This window comes from Aulonocara stuartgranti (genome assembly GCF_965226115.1).
Source record: "Aulonocara stuartgranti genome assembly, chromosome: 1".
Classification (NCBI taxonomy): domain Eukaryota; kingdom Metazoa; phylum Chordata; class Actinopteri; order Cichliformes; family Cichlidae; genus Aulonocara; species Aulonocara stuartgranti.
In genome coordinates this window covers 3,379,150-3,397,053 of record NC_138939.1, presented here as the reverse complement: position 1 = coordinate 3,397,053, position 17,904 = coordinate 3,379,150, and the positions used below count along the sequence as shown (strand labels likewise).

The following is a 17,904-nucleotide window of genomic DNA, read 5'->3' as shown; positions in this document are numbered from 1 at the left end:
AATTTGTTTTTAGAAATCCATAAATATAGAGATCAAAATAAACTTTTATATTCGCTGAATTTCAAGGGTAGTCTTTCACATGGAGCTGTTACACGCATCGTAAATGTTTTTGTGTTAGTACAATGCACACTGCAGATTTGCTTTATTTTTATACTCATTTAATTATGTCACAGTCAACACTTAAAAACATTTTTATTACTTAGTTGTAAAGCACATACAAATTGTTTAGAGGCAGAGGGATACAAACGAAAAAAAATTTAAATAGCAAAAATACTTACTATATTATTATTATATAATATTCGGATGAGAGGTGAAACGTCTTCAAGCAACTTAAAGAAGTCCAGACGCTTTTCTTTGCAAGCTCCTTTGATTACTATATTAATTCATTACATTTAGAATAAAGAAATAAATAACCATTACTCTATTTTACTATCATAAACCCCTGCACACACCTATTTGCAAACTACTACTACTACTAAATAATAATAATAATAATAATAATAATAATAATAATAATTACCTATGATGTTGTTTCTGTTCCAGACTTTATACGTGTGAAATGTTATAATTACTAACGATCATCAATAACGGAGCACGCTGGGAGAGGCTGGCCTTATTGTGAAAAAAAGGGACCGGATGTGGGCGGGGTAGATTCAGGCTAGCTTGCAGCCGGAGCGCTTCCTGCTGCTTGTCGCTGCTCTCAGAGTGGAACCAACACGAAACCAGCGCTCCCAGTGAAGCCAGTCCGCCCAGCAGAAAGGGAGCAGGCCGCAGGTTCCCCGTGAACTCACCGGGACACACGGACGGACCGACGGACGAACGGCGGGAAAATGGCGAAGACGTACGACTACCTGTTCAAGCTGCTGCTCATCGGGGACAGCGGCGTCGGCAAGACCTGCCTGCTGTTCCGGTTCAGCGAGGACGCCTTCAACACCACCTTCATCTCCACCATCGGTGAGTCTTCTCCTCATCACCCTCTTCCCGGTGTACCGGCCGAACGGAGGGCTAGCTCCAGGCCACAAGCTAACTGACCGGAAAAGTGAAAGTGTTCGGGTGGGGTGGTGTGGAGCATGTGACCTCTGACCCCTCAGAAACATACAGTAGTTGTGAAGTGATGTATCTGTTAACTAATTAGTGATCGAGTATCACTTAATGGAGCATTCCCACGGTTTTTCCCATCCAGTTACTAATACTTATTATCATCAATATCATAAGCAATACTGTCATCAATAATATCAGCGCACGTGTCTAACAAACTCACAATCAGTGTGGTTAAAAACAACTTTATTTAACTTTAGAAAAGAAAAGAAACTCAGATGTTACGAAACGTGTTCTAAATCAAAGGGATTTTTTAGAAGATCCACTAGAATTTTTGTTTGTTTGTTTGTTTGTTTGTTTTTAAAATGTGGACAAACTTCTAATAGAGTCCGCCTCAGTTTGCTTTGGTTAATCATTTTGTATGACCTTACTGAACAATTTTAAAGGAAAAATAATAATAATAATAACACAAATAGAGAGAACATTTTACCAAACAAAATGAAACTAGTAAACTGACTGAGACCAAACCAAGTGGAGAAATAAAGTAAATACAATTTGAAAATATGAAACTACAAAATTATAATAACTCTGGTTGGACCTATTTTTCATTTACTTTTTTAACATATTGTAAAAAGTAATCATCGCCTACGAAACCAAACTGAAGCTGATGAAAATGTATTTTTTTTGTGATGAGCCCAGAGAAGTACGTCTTTTGTCCACTTATACAAAGTTTTTGATTTCTTTCAATAAACCCTAACTTTACTTTGAGGGGAAAAATGTTTTGTTTCACTGACAGAAATCACAGCTCATACTTCATGAATCTGATTATTAATTAGACAAAATTTTGCTTTCATAAATCTTCATTTTTAAACAGACATTTTTAGATGAAGTCTAACAGTACGATTTTTTTTTTTTTTTAATAATGCCAAAATCAGAGAGTAAAAGAATAAACGATTCAAAATATTTTTACAGAGTGTAGTTATCCTAAGAATTGTACTTTTAGTTTCCTTTTTGTATACACTATGTGCAGATACCACTGCATTGGGCTCTACGTTTTAGAGCTGATGATGTACATCTGAATGTACAATCATAAAAAGAGTCAAAAATGTACAAAATAGTCATGATTTATTTACGTTTTTTGTAATTATTGTCATTATTTTAATAATTGTCTGTTCTGTCTCCAAAAAATAATAGAAGTAGAATATGTGCCTTTGGGCTCTACATCCTGGGATGAACAGCTGGATAAAATAACAGCTGGACAAAGCAGATCCATGCGATGCTCTCAGATATCTCGGCTTCGGTTTGAAACTTGATGCCACTGGCAGAAAGGCTGCTTCACAGAGAAGAGCGTGCAGTTTGAAACATTAGAAAGATGGCACTGAGTTGCATCATGGGAAATGTAGGCTCCCCTTTTTGTGGTCTAACAGTGAGGATGTGTCCAGCTGTGTTGCTCAGATATAAACCTTCCTGTAGTTAATCTCACAGCAGAGAGTCGGAAACGACAGCAGGAATTGTGACGATCAAATGTGGATGAAAACACGACTGTTAATTTATTAGTTTTGTCGATTTTTTTTTTTTTAATGGAACTTTTATGAGAAAGATTACTAACTTGTAATTCCCTGTTGTTGTGTTTGATTTATTTATATTACTTTTTAGATTTCTTCTTCATATAATGGCAGTAATAAAGCTCCTTTTTTAAATTTGGAGATGGTCGTGAAAAGCAGGTGGATGGAAACAGATCAGCTGCAGCTTTACTGATTTCCTGATCTTTAGTGAAGCAGTGGAGCTAATTAACATCAAAAAGTCCATCGATAAATTGCAGTAAGCAGCTGCATCAGGAAGCAGCTGTGCTGACGTTTATCTGGAGGAAGATGTTCTTACATGAGGCAGGTCAAAGGTCATATGAGGTGACGTCTCACATTGAGCAGGATGCAGTTTAGGCCTTCTGTCTTTGTGTGGAACCTCGGTGGTCCCTGACCGGGACCCTGAATCCTAAAGGTCCTCACAGAGATAGAGAAGCAAGACTGTGTGTGTGTGTGTGTGTGTGTGTGTGTGTGTGTGTGTGTGTGTGTGTGTGTGTGTGTGTGTGTGTGTGTTTCCGGTGCGTCAGCGGAGTGTGTCGCTCTGCTGTCTTCCTGGTGGAAACAGGAAGTGGGAGCTGTCTTCTTCTATCTGTCGGCGAGTGTTTAAGTAGTAGGGGGTGTGTTTGTGTCTTTGGTATCACAGTGAGGACATTTTTGGTGGTTCTTCAGGCTCTCCCCACAAGGTCTGAGGATTCAGAGTAAAATCAAATATAAGTGAGTGGTTATACAGAGGCTTAAGAACGTGTGTGCGTGCGCGCGCGTGTGTGTGGGATGGGAGACTGAACTGATAGAAGCTTTTATTTTGGGGAAAAAAGAAACAAAAGATTGAGGTCATCAAACTGGCTAAAGAGTTAGGTTATTGCTACTCCTATTTATTACTGATTATTTCCTTAACTTGTTTGGTTATTAAACTGCCAGAAAAAGTCTATGTGACGACTTTACATCCCTCAAAACCTCAAAGATTTTCAGCGGACACTCAAAGAGAGCAGCAAAAATGTGTCACGACAGAAGCAGGAAGTTCCTGAGGCCAGAAATATGACGCAGGATTTGGCGAGGTGACGTCGGGTTTAAGTGTGTTGGAGATGGTTCATTAGTGGGTGATGATGTCACATTTTTACTTTGTCCTGGTGGATCTGCACTGACCTGACTTCACCTGTTCGTCTTTAACTTGGAAGTAATAAACATTAAACGGCAGGTAATTTGCTTCATAGCTGACTGAGTGGATGCACAGCTCCGGATCTCTACAATTAAAGTATTTTTACATTATGTCAAAGTATTTGCTGCATTAGCAAAATGAGATACAATTACAGCCGAATCTGATTACCGCATTTATCAAGGTGTCAAATACATGGCTGGGGGCCAGAGCTGGATCGTCAAAAGCTCCGATTGGGCCCCTTGGATGGCTGTGGAAAGTGTGAAACTGGAAGGAGGGCATAAATTTGGCCACAGCTGATGAGGTGTGAGCCTCTGCAGGTCACTGTGTTTAAAGCTGTAGGATGAGTCAGGTGTTACTGGTTTGAATTCTGGTTTTATTTTTGTTCTTTTATTTTTTTGCTCCCTGACAGTTTAACATCAGTCACATTTTAACACAGCTTTCCTTCAAGGCTTTAAATAAACTTTATTTATACAGCCTGTTTCCTGTCACGCTGAGCACTGAAAGATATTTGCTCTGCAGGCCAGCTTCTCAGATTCATAAAGCAGTTTATCTCTCACGCTCTTTGTTATGTGTTTCATTACAGTTTTGTCATCGGCCGCTCTGCTGCCAGTAGACCTGTCCATGTTTCTGATTGGTCAGAATTAGGGCTGCCACAAACGATTATTTTGATAGTCAACTAGTCAGCGATTACTTTTGCGATTAGTCGACTAATCAGATCATCATCCACTGGACGTAAAACTACAGCTTATTGCACCAGCAGCATCTGCTCTTATATAACTATCATTAGCTTACAGCTTTAAGCTTTTAAGGTGCTAACTAAAAATAAAGACAAGATGGTAGTTTATTAATTTTTAATGAAATTTGCAGATTGTCTCGGTGAAGTTTAATAAACTCCTTGCCATCTAAAATATAACAGGACACCGGAGTAAATTCTCCAGCATCTCACACTTCTGATAATCAGCTGTCTGCTTGACGTTTATTCAGCTGTGTAAAAACTATAACTTTCATCTCAGCCAAACCGATTTACTCAGGAACAAATAAAACACTGAAAAAAGCCAAACAACATTTTGAAGTTATCTAAGTGACTCATATATCATGTTTAACCTGAGTAGTGAAAGATGGCGGTGGGTTTGAAAACGATCTGCCGGGAGTCCGGTGTTCTCACCGGCTCTAGTGACCTAGCCCCCGGCTAGCTATCAAGCTAGTGGGTAACAGACGTCTCCGAAAACGTCGGAGCGCTTTTGAAAATATGTGGTGTCCTGATAAACTGAGCAGATATTTGAGGTTTACACAGCTACATTCTCGCCTGAACATATGTTAAACGTTTATTTTGTGACCCAGAAAGAATAATAAGAATAATATTAAAACTAACCAGCTGCCGCCATTGTTGGAAACTGAGCAGGGCCGCGATGGGCCGTGCTATGAATTCTGGGACACAGTTTCTTCTTCTTCGGGGTTTAACGGCAGCTGGCATCCTTGGACATGCAGTGCTGCCATCTTCTGTTTCAGTCCATTATTACACGCTTAAATCCTACTACTCATTCCTGCGTCTTTTGTGATCTTACAAAGCTTCAAACGACGCGTCGACTATTAAATTAGTCGTCGACGATTTTGATAGTCGACGTAATCGTGACTAGTCGACTAATCGTGGCAGCCCTAGTCAGAATTGGTTAGAATTATTTGTTAGATTGTTGAAGTCTAGGCTGATTCATCGAGCTGGTAACATCTTTAGCCTGATTGCTGATCTCAGGTTGCTTCATAGTGCGAGCATTCGATTGGTTAGCTATTATCTGAACAGCTGATTGGTGGGTGGACTCTCCTCACAGCTGAGCGTGAGCTGCTGAGCTCTCTGCCGTCTCATTATCTCGGTGTCGCCCTGATTTATTTATTTGATTTGTAAACTGAGGGGTTATTGTCTGTAAATTTCAGGCTTTCCACACAGCGACAACCCTGGTTTTTACAGTGGCACCTGAAGGTGTCATCTTCCTCTCACGGCGCTCCACTCTCTGCTGGGTTGTTCCCAGTTCATTTGCCGGAGCTGCATGAATGTTACATGAGCTCCCACAATCCTCTGCTGCGGCGTTTGGACAGAGGACGCTCTGTGGCTGCTCTGTCAGAGGTCTCGTGAGAGTCAGCTGACCTCTGAGCATGTGTGAGTGTATCTGGCTCTGTGAGGGCCACTTTTGAGGAAGTTGCATTAAAGAGCTGTTTTGAGGGGTCCAGACCTGGTACTAGAGCTCATAGGTCAAAGGTCACCTGCTGCTGCATACAGCAGCTACTCTTTGTGGGATTGCCAGTTACAGTCTTGGATCAATATATAGTTACTGCCTGTATCACAAATTTGACATCACATCCTTTTTCAGGCTGCATGGAGGTGAATTTTAATTGGCTGGAAACGTCATGTGACCACGCTGTAAACTGGTTAAACACAAAGTTTTTTTATTAATGCATCTGAAGACTGAACAATAAAAAGTGCACAGAGTGATTGATGATCAGCACTGCCAAAATAACAAAGAAGAAGAAATGAAAACTGTTATTATAGTGATGGAGTCTGGTACAGCCAGTGTGCTTGTCTGTGATGTAAATATGAAGTAGGAGCAGTAAAAACAGGTACGAGCAGAAGCACAAAGGGGGGTTTATGGTGATATTTAGAAGTATTGCTCACTATGATGTGGAGGATTGTCATGTGTGTGTACATACGTTTTTCATCATGCACACAGGAAGGCAGGAAGAAGGTATTAAATGTTATAAAAGGCAGTGATGTTGTGTTTAAGTGCTGCTTTGTGCTGAGTATTTAAACACTGACACTGAGTTACTGGTTTCCTCAGCTCTGATGCAGGCTGTGTGTGTTTGTGCGTGTGCATTCTTCGTGTTGTGTGGACATAAGACTTTACATGTTCTCACCGTGAGGACTTACTTTCCTACTGAGGACACAAAATAAAACCACCACGATGTAAATGTGAGCGCAAATGCTTAGAGTAGGAGCAGGAAATGTGTGTGTGTGTGTGTGTGTGTGTGTGTGTGTGTGTGTGTGTGTGTGTGTGTGTGTGTGTGTGTGTGTGGTATTCATCTTCCTGTTTTTATTTCAGTGAGTGAGCGGTCGCAGACTTCTATAAAGCTCAAACAATGAGCTGATTGTCAGGTTGGTTAGTTAATTGACAAAAACACTCTGAGTTTGTTCTGTAGTTGTTGTGTTTGAGGCAGAAACTTTGCTTCTCATTGTTTTAAAAGGTAATTTTTAACCTCTCTGTCAGAATCGAAGGCATGTGGGCCAAATCCAGACATTCACAAGTTTGAGTCACTTTAGGTTTCTTAAACCCGGCTGTAGGTGCGACTGGCACAGGGATGCAACCGAACTGAGCGAGCTGGCTAACAGCAGGCAGGCTGAAGCTGTGACGGCAGCCTACATGTTTTAGTCAGCAGACAGAAAAGTTTTAAAGTCACAGACGAGAAACTGAAGCTTCAGAAAGCAGCTGAACTGAAAAGAGTCACAACAGAATTGTACCTTCGCTTAAGCTAAAGCTCCACTTTGCAGAGCGTTAAAGGCAAGTTTCAGGGCGGAAGGCCCGGCTGTTTGAAAAACTACGGGGTCAAAGGTCTTTCACTTTTCTTAATTAAATGTTACAAAGGCTAAGGAGCTATTTTGGACTAGTTGAGAGTTTCATGTGTTTCTAAAGCAGCACACAGAGCTTTTCGATTAAATTTAAGCATGTCTGTAAAATATATTTGTCTGAATGTTTTTGCTGGTCGTCTTCTGCTCTTTGGCGAGTTTGTATATTTCAGTGTTTGTCTCTTTTTTGGTTTTTGTATCGTCGGCCATTTTATTTCTGTTGGGTTTTTTTCCATCATGTTTTTGGCTGTTTGGGGTTGTTTTTCACATTTGTCTCTTTTCTGGAGTTTTTGTCCTTTTCTTTGATCATTTTGTGTCTTTTGTAACTTTGGCCATTTTGCATCTTTTTTTCTGGTTTTGTTTCACTCTTAGACAGTTTTGTCTTTTTGCAGTTTCCTTTTTTATTTGGCAGTTCTTCATTATTTTGGGGGTTTTGTTAAAGCTTTAAATACATGTTAATTCTTACTTCCAAAGAAATAAACAGTCTGTAATTCTTCTGGTAGTTTCATTTTAATGGACAGACTTGAAAGATATAAATTGATTTGCATGTCATATTGAGTGAAATAAGTAGTTGATCCCCTACACACCAGCCAGAACTCTGGCTCCTACAACCAATCAATCAGTCACTCAATCACAGACACTCCTGATCTCGTTATGGATATAAACTACACCACCGCTCTACCACCACGGGCGAGAGCTGTCAAAGGACGTCAGGTACAGGATTGTAGATCTAAACAAGGCTGTAATGCGCTCGGGGAGAAGATGACAGCTGTTGGTGCAATTATTTGTAAATGGTAGAAATATAAAATGACCGTCAGTTGTCCTCAGGAGCTCTATGCGAGGTCTTGCCTCATTGGGTCAGGATGATTATGAGAAAAGTGGTGGATCAGCCCAAAACTACAGGAGCAGCTTGTTAATGCTCTGAAAGCAGTTTGGACCACAAACACCAAGAGCACCATTGATAACACTCTCTGCCATAATGGAGTGAAATGGATGTTTGTCAGAGAACGTAAATGATTCAGAGAAGGGTTGGAGAAAGTGCTGTGGTCGGGTGAAACCAAGGTTGAGCTCTTTGGAATCGGCTGCATCCGCCGTGTTGGAGGAAGAGAAATGCTGAGTACGACCTTTCCCTCTCCTTCCCTCAGCCACAACACTGAGGATGGGTTGTTGGTGGGTCTTCCAGCATGACAATGATTCAAAACACACCACCAAGGCAACACAGGAGTTAACAGCATGGAGTGGGCTAACACGAGCCCACTCTAAAGTCTCATCTGACAATGATCAGCTGATGCCTGGGGGACTGTGACATTACTGTTTTGCTTCTTAAAGCAGAATGCTCGATTTATCAGCAGCAGACGAAACTGTTAGCTGCAGCATTATGTTGTGGGTGGAGATGGCGGAGGTCAGTGACCTCGTCCGCTGCATGTTTCCGTAACAGGCAGCAGAAAATGTTTCACTTCCTGGTGAGAGAATAGAAAGAGCTGCTGAAGAATGGAGGGAAGAGGAGAGGTTTAGTCTGAGCCGAAGAAGAGAAGCAAAGAGGAAATCAGCTGACTCATTTTCTGCCTTTGCTCACATTAAATTCAGTTCTCTACTTCCTACATCAGTGGATTCATAAGAGGAGAGATTGAGAAAGACGGCACATGGAGGCATCACTTTGATGGTTGATCATGTTGTAAGCACAGCCACAGCTCCAGCGCTAACATCCCAAAATAAGAAAAGTTGACACCTTTATAAACAGTTAATGTGCCGATGTGTTGCCTTTACGACGCATGGCAACGAAACAAAACACAGCATACACCAAAACCACAACAGGAAGAACTGATGAGTTACAACCTAATAACAGACTCTTCTAGTGTGCCACGATAAAAGAATGTAACACTCTAATAATCAGGCCCGTTGTGACCAGCGATGATACTCAGCGCAGAGAATAAACGTGAGCCGTGTGAGTCTTTACAAAGTGTTGAAACCTGCCCGTGTTCTTCTTCTCTAAAAGGAAACAGAGTAGCGTTTCATTTTTCTGTTTTTGGGGGGAGGGTGGGAGCTTTATTTTGGCGGGTCTGTGCTGCTCTCTTGAATGTTTGGCTCCTCGGTCGTGCGCCTCCTGTTGGTGGCTTTGTGCCACTCTTTGCTGGATTTCTTTGTATTTTATTGGTGGGGTTTTTTTGTTGCTCTTTGGTTGTCTTTTGAGACAATGAAGTCATTAATTGAGAATGTGATGAAAGTTCACTTCTAGCAGGGCTCAGTCCTATCAGTCCAAGACAAAGTTAGTAATTTAACAGTGGGGGAAATAAAAATATTACCTGCTCTCTGCTTAAATCAGCACATCCTTCAAACATGAGACACTTAACCATAGAACGGGTCCATAAGAGCCAGGATGGTTTCATCAGTCATTCACTTCTTGTGTCATTAGTTGTAAGATCAATGAATGAATGAATGAAATCAGTTGCAGCTGATGGTGAAGTGGCGTGAGGAGGGAGGGGTTTGGTTAGAGCTGTAGCCCAGGGATTTGAACCAGCAGCCCAAACAGCTGTGAGCAGGAGGAACCCGAGCTGTCAGGGCTTCACATCCGCAGCTTCTTGGAAGCATTTCTTCTGCTCAGGCAGGAAGAAGTGTTTTTAAAAATATCTTCGACTTCCTCTTTGACCAGGCAGGCACAAACCCAGTCAGCTGACAGATTTAAGACGCAGAAGAGAAACAAACACGCCTCAGCGTTTGTTTTAACCACATGGCCCTGCTAGCAGGGCTTCCTCTGCATCAGACCGCAGTTTTTAAAAGCATAAAACTCCTGCACTCACTGACAGCCGCTTTTATCTTAACTGTTCATTATTCCATCAGTCCTGCTTTTCTGAGTCTGTCGTTGGGCAGAGAATAAGACGGAGTGAGCCCGAGCGCTCTCTGCGTCTGCTCGTGATCGTTGCTATGACGCTTTGGCGTCTCTGGAGCTGTAAATATGTTTGTGTCCGGAGCTTGAAGCTGACCGTTGTTTCTCTTTCAGGAATCGACTTCAAAATCCGAACAATCGAGTTGGATGGAAAGAAAATCAAACTGCAGATCTGGTGAGTGCCACTCTCTGCTCCAACGTCCGTGTGTGAGCTTTGAGAGGAGATGAACCTGAAATCAGGTGTTTTGTTGTGTGGATATTTTTAATGAGCCTCTCAGTGCGGGTGTGTAACAGTGGCTTCTTCCTGCAGGGACACAGCAGGTCAGGAGAGGTTCAGGACCATCACAACGGCCTATTATAGAGGAGCCATGGTAAGACACACCCCCTTCCTGTTACCCCTCTGCTGATGCACAGGTAACGTGTCGGTCACCAGTGAAACAAGCAAGAAAACCTTTATTTATACAGCAAATTTTATTCCAGCTGAAGCACAAACAAACAAAAGGCAATGATAACAGGAAAGACACATTCAAGCTAATCCATAAAGAAATAGAAACCAACAATAGATGAGTAAAACAATAAAAACATGACACCAATAGAAATAAAATGGAAAAACTTGTGAAGCTCAGCATTAGTCCAAATTAAAACCTAAAGTTTAAAACCATTAGAAAAGAAATAACATGATAACTGAGACCATGACTCAATTATCTACTTTAGTTGGATTTAAACTCTGATAATGTGGGAGCACACCTGTACACCTGATTTGCTTCAGTGCCAGGTGATTGGTTGAGACCAGCCACAACCAGGAGGCCTGAGCTGGTTCACATCATGCAGGGCCTTGTTAAAACAAGCTGGTCCTGACCTCAGGAATCAGCTTGCACTTCCTGTGCTGATGTCATTTCCTGTCTTGTGTTCATTAGGGCATCATGCTGGTGTATGACATCACCAACGAGAAGTCCTTCGACAACATCAAGAACTGGATTCGCAATATCGAGGAGGTAGGCCACGCCCCTTTGATGTCACGTGACTTTTGTTATTTTCAGAGCTCACATTGTTCAGTTGGATTTGAAGAGGTCTTCAGGTGAACTCCACACCTGCTCCCGAAGAAATGCTTGTATGACGTCATCACAGAGTCATGTGATCTGTTATACAATGAGACAGATGCTCTCCATCAGATCCGGCTGAGCTTGAGCTGTTTTTGCAACAAAGAATGGGGGAAAATTTCAGTCTCTAGATGCACACCCCAAAAGACTTGCAGCTGTGATTGCAGCGAAAGATGGCTCTACAAAGTAAGGACTCAGGGGAGCTGAATACAGATGCCACACTTTTCAGATTTTTATTTGCTTAAAATTTTGAAAACCATGTTATATTTGTACCACTTCACAATTATGTGCTGCTTTGTGTTGGTTTATCATAGAAAATCTCACCACGTTTGTGGATGTAAGATGACAAAAGAGTATGAATACTTTTTCAAGGCACTGCATAAAGGTTAGGGTGTAATTATATGGAAGCCCGTTTCCGCCACTAAATAAAAACAAAACAGCTAGTATCCATAACTTCGACTTATTAACTCGAAATTTTGAGTTAATAAGTCGAAATTTAGTAAGTAGTTTAGTAAGTACGCCATCCTTTAAGATGGTTGGAAGATGTGACATCCTCATGACTCATTTCTGGACATCAGACCTGCTGAGCTCTCGTTCCTTATGATGTGTGACAGAAGATAAGATCGGTGTTAGTACCGTTACTCGCGCTCACTCTGCAGGGTGACGGAATACGACCGTGTGCGTTCACTTCCACATTACACATCAATTCCAGCTGTAATCAATACTCAGTAATCAGATATTGAGATCCGTGATGAACAGCTGCAGTTATCTCCTGTTTGAGAGGCTGTGGTGTAGGCCCTCCTCACAAACACAGCACACAGAAATGCTCTAAATCCATCAGTTTGCTTTGAGTGTATGTGGTAGAAATGTGCAAACCTGACACGTGTTCAATTTCCATCACTTATCGAGGTCTTTGTGGCAGAGATGCCAAGACCTCCGTCTCCCCGGTCGCCTCCTGCAGCTCTTCTGGGGGGACACCGAGGCGTCCCAACCAGCAGAGAGATGTGATCTGTTTTCTATCCAGTGAATTCTTCTCAGAAAAACAAGAATTCACATTTTTGAGATCACACTTTTTTTTTTGTTCAAGGATGCAACTAAATAACTTTAATTTATAAATAAAAATTTATTTTCTTGTAAAGCAGTACATTTGAAAATTGAAGGATAACAACAATAATAATTATACTTTAGCGTTAAAAACATGGTGGATTAATCCGTGTGTGTGTGTGTGTGTGTGTGTGTGTGTGTGTGTGTGTGTGTGTGTGTGTGTGTGTGTGTGTTTTCAGCATGCCTCTGCAGACGTGGAGAAAATGGTTCTGGGAAACAAGTGCGACATGAACGACAAGAGACAAGTGTCCAAGGAGAGAGGAGAGAAGGTCTGAGCCGATCCCTGCAGAGAGCAGGACTCATTCGATCAAACTGAGTGAAAGCAGGAAACCTCCAGGAGATGATATCATCTTATTATTATGCATTTAGGAGCAGACGAGATTTTTACTCTTTGCTTTGCTTCAGGGATTCATTTGCTGACAGTTAGAAACGCTTCACACTGATTTCAGCCTTAATGAGAGAAAACGCTTCTGAACTTATGCTTTAAATGTCACTTCAACCTTTTCTTCTACCTGGGTGTAATCCCTTTCTCTTTGGTTTTCCAGCTCGCCATCGACTACGGGATCAAGTTCCTGGAAACAAGCGCCAAGTCCAGTATCAACGTGGAGGAGGTGAGTCCTGATCCCGATCCGCCGTCTCCTCCGTCAGTCCCGCGCACACGAGGCGACTAATTTCTGTCCCGTTTCCCTTCACAGGGCTTCTACACGCTCGCCCGAGACATCATGGCCAGGCTCAACAGGAAAATGGTGAGTTGAGCAGATTGAGGTCTGCGGAGGCGGCGCTCCGACTCGAGCAGCTGGCTCCAGATATGTAAATGACTTTATCAGCTGAACATGCAGGGGATGAACGTGCCGCTAAAATTAAAGACGGAGTTGGTCACCGTGAGCAGGAGATTGTTAATCGCCATAATCAGCCCCGCTGTGTTCTTATAACTGATGTGACCTTTGACCTCCTTTCTTCCTGCAGAACGACAACAACCCGTCAGGTGGAGGTGGGCCCGTCAAGATCACGGAGCCCCGCTCCAAGAAGAGCCTGTTCAGGTGTTCGCTGCTGTAGGCGGAGCCTCAGCTCAGACCACCTCCTCCTGCAGCAGGAGCTGAGGAACAACCTGTGGACAGTTTAGAAGCCTGCTGTGACTCCTCCTCCTTTTCTTCTTCTTCTTCTGTTTTCTTGTTGTCTGCTGTCAGCTCAGCAGTTGGAGGCTGAGCCAACGCAGCATCTCAGTGTTTGTTGCAGCGAGAACACGGAGGCGACGATGATGATGATGATGGCGATGAAGGACAAGGCCGATGACTGTTTGTACCAAAGTGGGTGGGGCTGTGGCTCCGCCCTCTCCTCTGATTTTACGCGTTGAGAATGAAGCATTTAAGGATCAGACATGTAGCAGACTCTTGCAGAGGCTTCAGTCCGACTCTTACAGCAACTGACCAATCACAGACCAGCGGCCTGGACTACGAAGCAGGTAACCAAGGATACGAGGTGCGATTAAAGAGTTCAGCCAGGCGGTAACATTCAGTCCTGAGTCAGTGGGAGTCTAAGAGGTCAGGCGTGGACATCAGCAGCTCCACAATCACCCGCGATGACGGCTGGATCTCGCTCGGGTCTCTGTTCTGTCGGCATCTACAAATCCATCCGTCAGGCTCTCACTTCCTGCCTCCCTCACTCATGAACACACTTCTCCGATGGGGCAGCAACTCATTCCCAAAGAGTCTTCGACCAAATTCAAATCAGAATCAATGTTTTCCATTTTTTAATTTTAATTTTTTTTAATAAACACCGTAACTGAACTTTCCGATCGCACCTCGTATGTCTCATCTTGATCTAATCGTGAAAAGTGGGAACACGGTGGTTGTGAAGCCAAACCAGGTTTTCTGAATCTCTGTGCACAGGTTTACAGCCTCGTGCACCGCCGTCACAAACCCCAAAACCTGGTTAAACCTGAGGTCTCTAAGCCCAGGTCCTGCTTCGTGGTTCAGGCCTGTGTCAGATCGCTTCAGCTAATCTCCTGCACGCCGCCTAAAAATAAGCTGAACTACAGGAACTTACCTGATGTTGGTTATCAGAGGCAAACTGTGCAGGACCTTTGAAAACGTCCTGAAATGTGCAGCTTTGTATTTTAGGAAACTTTGCAGGAAATCAGCTGAAAAGATTAAAATAAATATATATAAAAAATATAAATATATATAAAAATGTATAAAATCATTTTCATTTCAATCTTGAATTTCCAACTCAAACATAGGAAGTAAAAGCCCAGTAAGATCGGCGGGCTTCGAACAGACGAGTGGAAATCATAAAAATATTATTGAGTTTTAAATTTTGTGTTCACTAAAATGTCTTAACCTTCATGTGACCTCCAGCCTTCATTTCCTTTCAGAGTTTATTTTAACTAAACAGAACTAATAGTTTTATATTTTATCTTTTTTTTAATGCATCTTTAGTTAATTCTGTTCCTTTAAAACGTCTCTGTGATAAATATGTATGAAAGCAGAGAAAGTCCCTGCGAAGCAGCTTTTTCTTCTCTGTTCAAAGACGCGAAGAAGCTTCTGTTTTTACTTTTGATGCTTTTCTGTGTTTTTGTATTTAGTCGTTTAATAGCACACGTGCTACTTTTATTTTGTACGTTTTCAAAGGAACTGTACAACCTGCGCTTTTATTTTGAAGTGTTTTATTTTCATGTGCAGCTGCTGGTGTTAGATTTCCTCTTTCTGACTCCCGATCGGTTCATTGGCTGAAACTATATATTTATTATCGTAAAAGATGTGATTGACAACAACGATTGATTAAATTCGATGAGCACGGCGTGGAAACGTAAAGTCAAACTTTTAGTTTCCTGCAGTTTTCTCTGAAAAGCTGTTTCCGCGGAAGGAGCTCGAGCTCTTAAATTTTTGCAGCCGATATTCTGCGATAACTTTGACCGTCACGACTATCCCAAAACACCCCAAACAACGGCGGGAAGCAAGATGGAAACACGGGATATAAACTGAAGCTACTTTCAGCTTTTTGGAAAGTCCTCGAATTCATATAATCCCTCCTGACTGTTTCCGTGAAGGCAGAGTGAAAACGGAAAGATTTTGTGACGTCTGTCCTGAGCCCGCCAAAAACGAGTGAGGCGCGTTGCCGTTGGTCGTTTTTGTCTGGCTTTAGATGGGTTTCTAGTTTTACAAATATCGTGAAGTATATCAGAAGCAGTGTGTTTTTTATATATTCAAGTACTTCATAAAGACCCTACAATAACAGAAAGCGCCCGTGTGCAAGTGGTGACAGTGGGAAGGAAAAACATCTTTTTAACAGGAAGTACCCTCCAGCAGAACCAGGCTGAGAAAAGACAGCCACCGGTGCCGGTTTAAGTGATTAAATATCCCATTTTTGTCTGAAATATGTCTGTACTCGTTTTTACTGGAGCCTGGTGAGATGCAAGGTGGTATCAGCAAACTTGGCTTACCCCCCTGAGCACTGTACATGTGTACTGAACTGAACAGATCCTGCAGCTCAAAGCCTGCAGGATCTGTTCCTCCAGTTCCTTCGGAGGAAAAATACTTTCAGTGATTTAGCTTCTGGAAAATTCCTAAAAATTGAATTTTGGCTTGATCCCGAGTTCAGCGGGAACAGACACTCAGCAGCTGCAGATGAAGCCCGTGTGCAGAAATCAGTGTTACAGCACGTTTGTTTACAGCAGTGCTTTTATTTTACTCCGCTCGGCTTCCTGTCACAGCCACAGACTGTAAATAAAGATGGATGACATGCCGCCTCTTCCTCAGAGTATCCGCCATTCTGGTTTAATGCGGAATAATTCTGACCTCAATCAGAGAAGCTGCCAATCACGGCCACAGACATCAGTTTAAAGCACGCAATCAAAAAACAGTAAGAATGTACTTGGAGGGGGCGGGGTTTGTGACCTGTGTACCACGTTTCCTCACTTCCTGTCATCCATCTTTATGTCCAGTCCGAACGTCTTAAAGATTAATGAAGAGCTGAAGGAGGCGTGCTCGACGTGTTTTTGTACTTTTCAGCACTTTGTAATTCGCTATGCAAAAACCACTTTTTCCTTTTATCAGGAGTTTGTGTTACTGTGCTCTGATTGGTCACACAGGTCGTCAGACGCATCGATGTGTTTGTCAGAGGTCATACTTTTAGTAGGAAACGAGTTTATTTTAAATGTGACTTTCAGATTAAAAGCCTTGTCACTTCAGCACATGGAAAGACGGATGGTTTTAATAAAGTTTTATATTTGGGACTTTGGTGTCGGCTGGGATTGAAAGTTACTGATGAGGGTGAAACAGATGAAGGCTCTGAGGAGGAGCTGGATGTTTTCTTTTTTTAATCTGAATCAAAGAAAAGGGCTGCAGACCAGAGGCTCTTAATGTGAAATTCACAAGACTGATTCAGTAGGTTTCGGTGACCTCTGACCCCATCAGTGTCTTCCGTTTGCTCTGAGATGATTGGAGCGTCGTCGCTGCTTCAGCTGATGAACAATAAACAACTTTCTACCATCTGGTTTGTTTTTCATCTTTAATCGCTCAGCTGCTGCAGCGAGGAGAGGATGCCTCGGGTTCACTGAGGTGATCCGGGCTGAGGCTGAAATGATTTCTCCTACAGCTGTTTGAAACACTCGCCTGACCTCAACGTGTGCAGGACATGTTGGGTTATGTGATGATGAAACTTTGGTGATGCTTATTTAAAATGAGTTTTTACACTACATGTGTAACAGGTACAGTAATTTACTTTTACAGGTGGTAAATGAGATCCTATAGGTGTAACTCTGCATGTCACAGTACGATCAGAAGAGAGGTGCTGTATGATTCTTAAAGTTCACTGGAAAAACAAAAGTCGACATCATCATGAGCTGCCTGATGAGGCTGTTGTGCTGTTGTCTCCGTATTATTCCGTAAAACCTAAAAAGAAATGAATGTGTTTGGCTCCAGGGGCCCGTTCTTCGTACGTCGCTTACTACATCCAAGATCAAATGACACATCCAAGATCAAATCATCGCACTAACCGTGAGCTCGCTAATCCGGTTCCCCGAACACACCTGCTGTTGACGATTACTACAGCTGGACGCAGGAATGTGACATCACTGGGTGTCGTAAAAGGGGCTACGCATCGATAGTAGAAACATTGATCGGCAACCCGCTGATTGGTCGGCGAAAATGTCGAAGGGGCGTGCTCGGTATGTTCCGGCAGCAGGCCAAGAACTCATGAGTGAGGGATTACAGGAGTTTCAGAGTTTAATTAAAACGCAAGAGAACACTGCAAAGGCTGCAAAAGCAAGGAGAGAGGGCTGGCAGAAAGTTGCTGACAAATCAGACTCGTAGGTAATTTAATAATAATAATAATAATAATAATAATGGATTGGGTTTATATAGCGCTTTCCAAGGCACCCAAAGCGCTTTACGATACCACTATTCATTCACTCCCACATTCACACACTG

At 42.4% G+C, this 17,904-nt stretch overlaps 1 protein-coding gene across 1 annotated transcript; it reads left to right on the top strand.

Annotated features, from left to right (window-relative positions):
* Window positions 1-619: 619 nt before the first annotated feature.
* Window positions 620-16,965, top strand: LOC309697632 (ras-related protein Rab-8B). Its single transcript, XM_082519693.1, has 8 exons — window positions 620-954; window positions 10,386-10,446; window positions 10,582-10,642; window positions 11,189-11,266; window positions 12,655-12,744; window positions 13,021-13,086; window positions 13,171-13,221; window positions 13,442-16,965. Exons 1-8 carry the CDS (start codon window positions 831-833, stop codon window positions 13,529-13,531), a joined length of 621 nt encoding a protein of 206 aa, XP_082375819.1. The 5' UTR covers window positions 620-830; the 3' UTR covers window positions 13,532-16,965.
* Window positions 16,966-17,904: the final 939 nt, after the last annotated feature.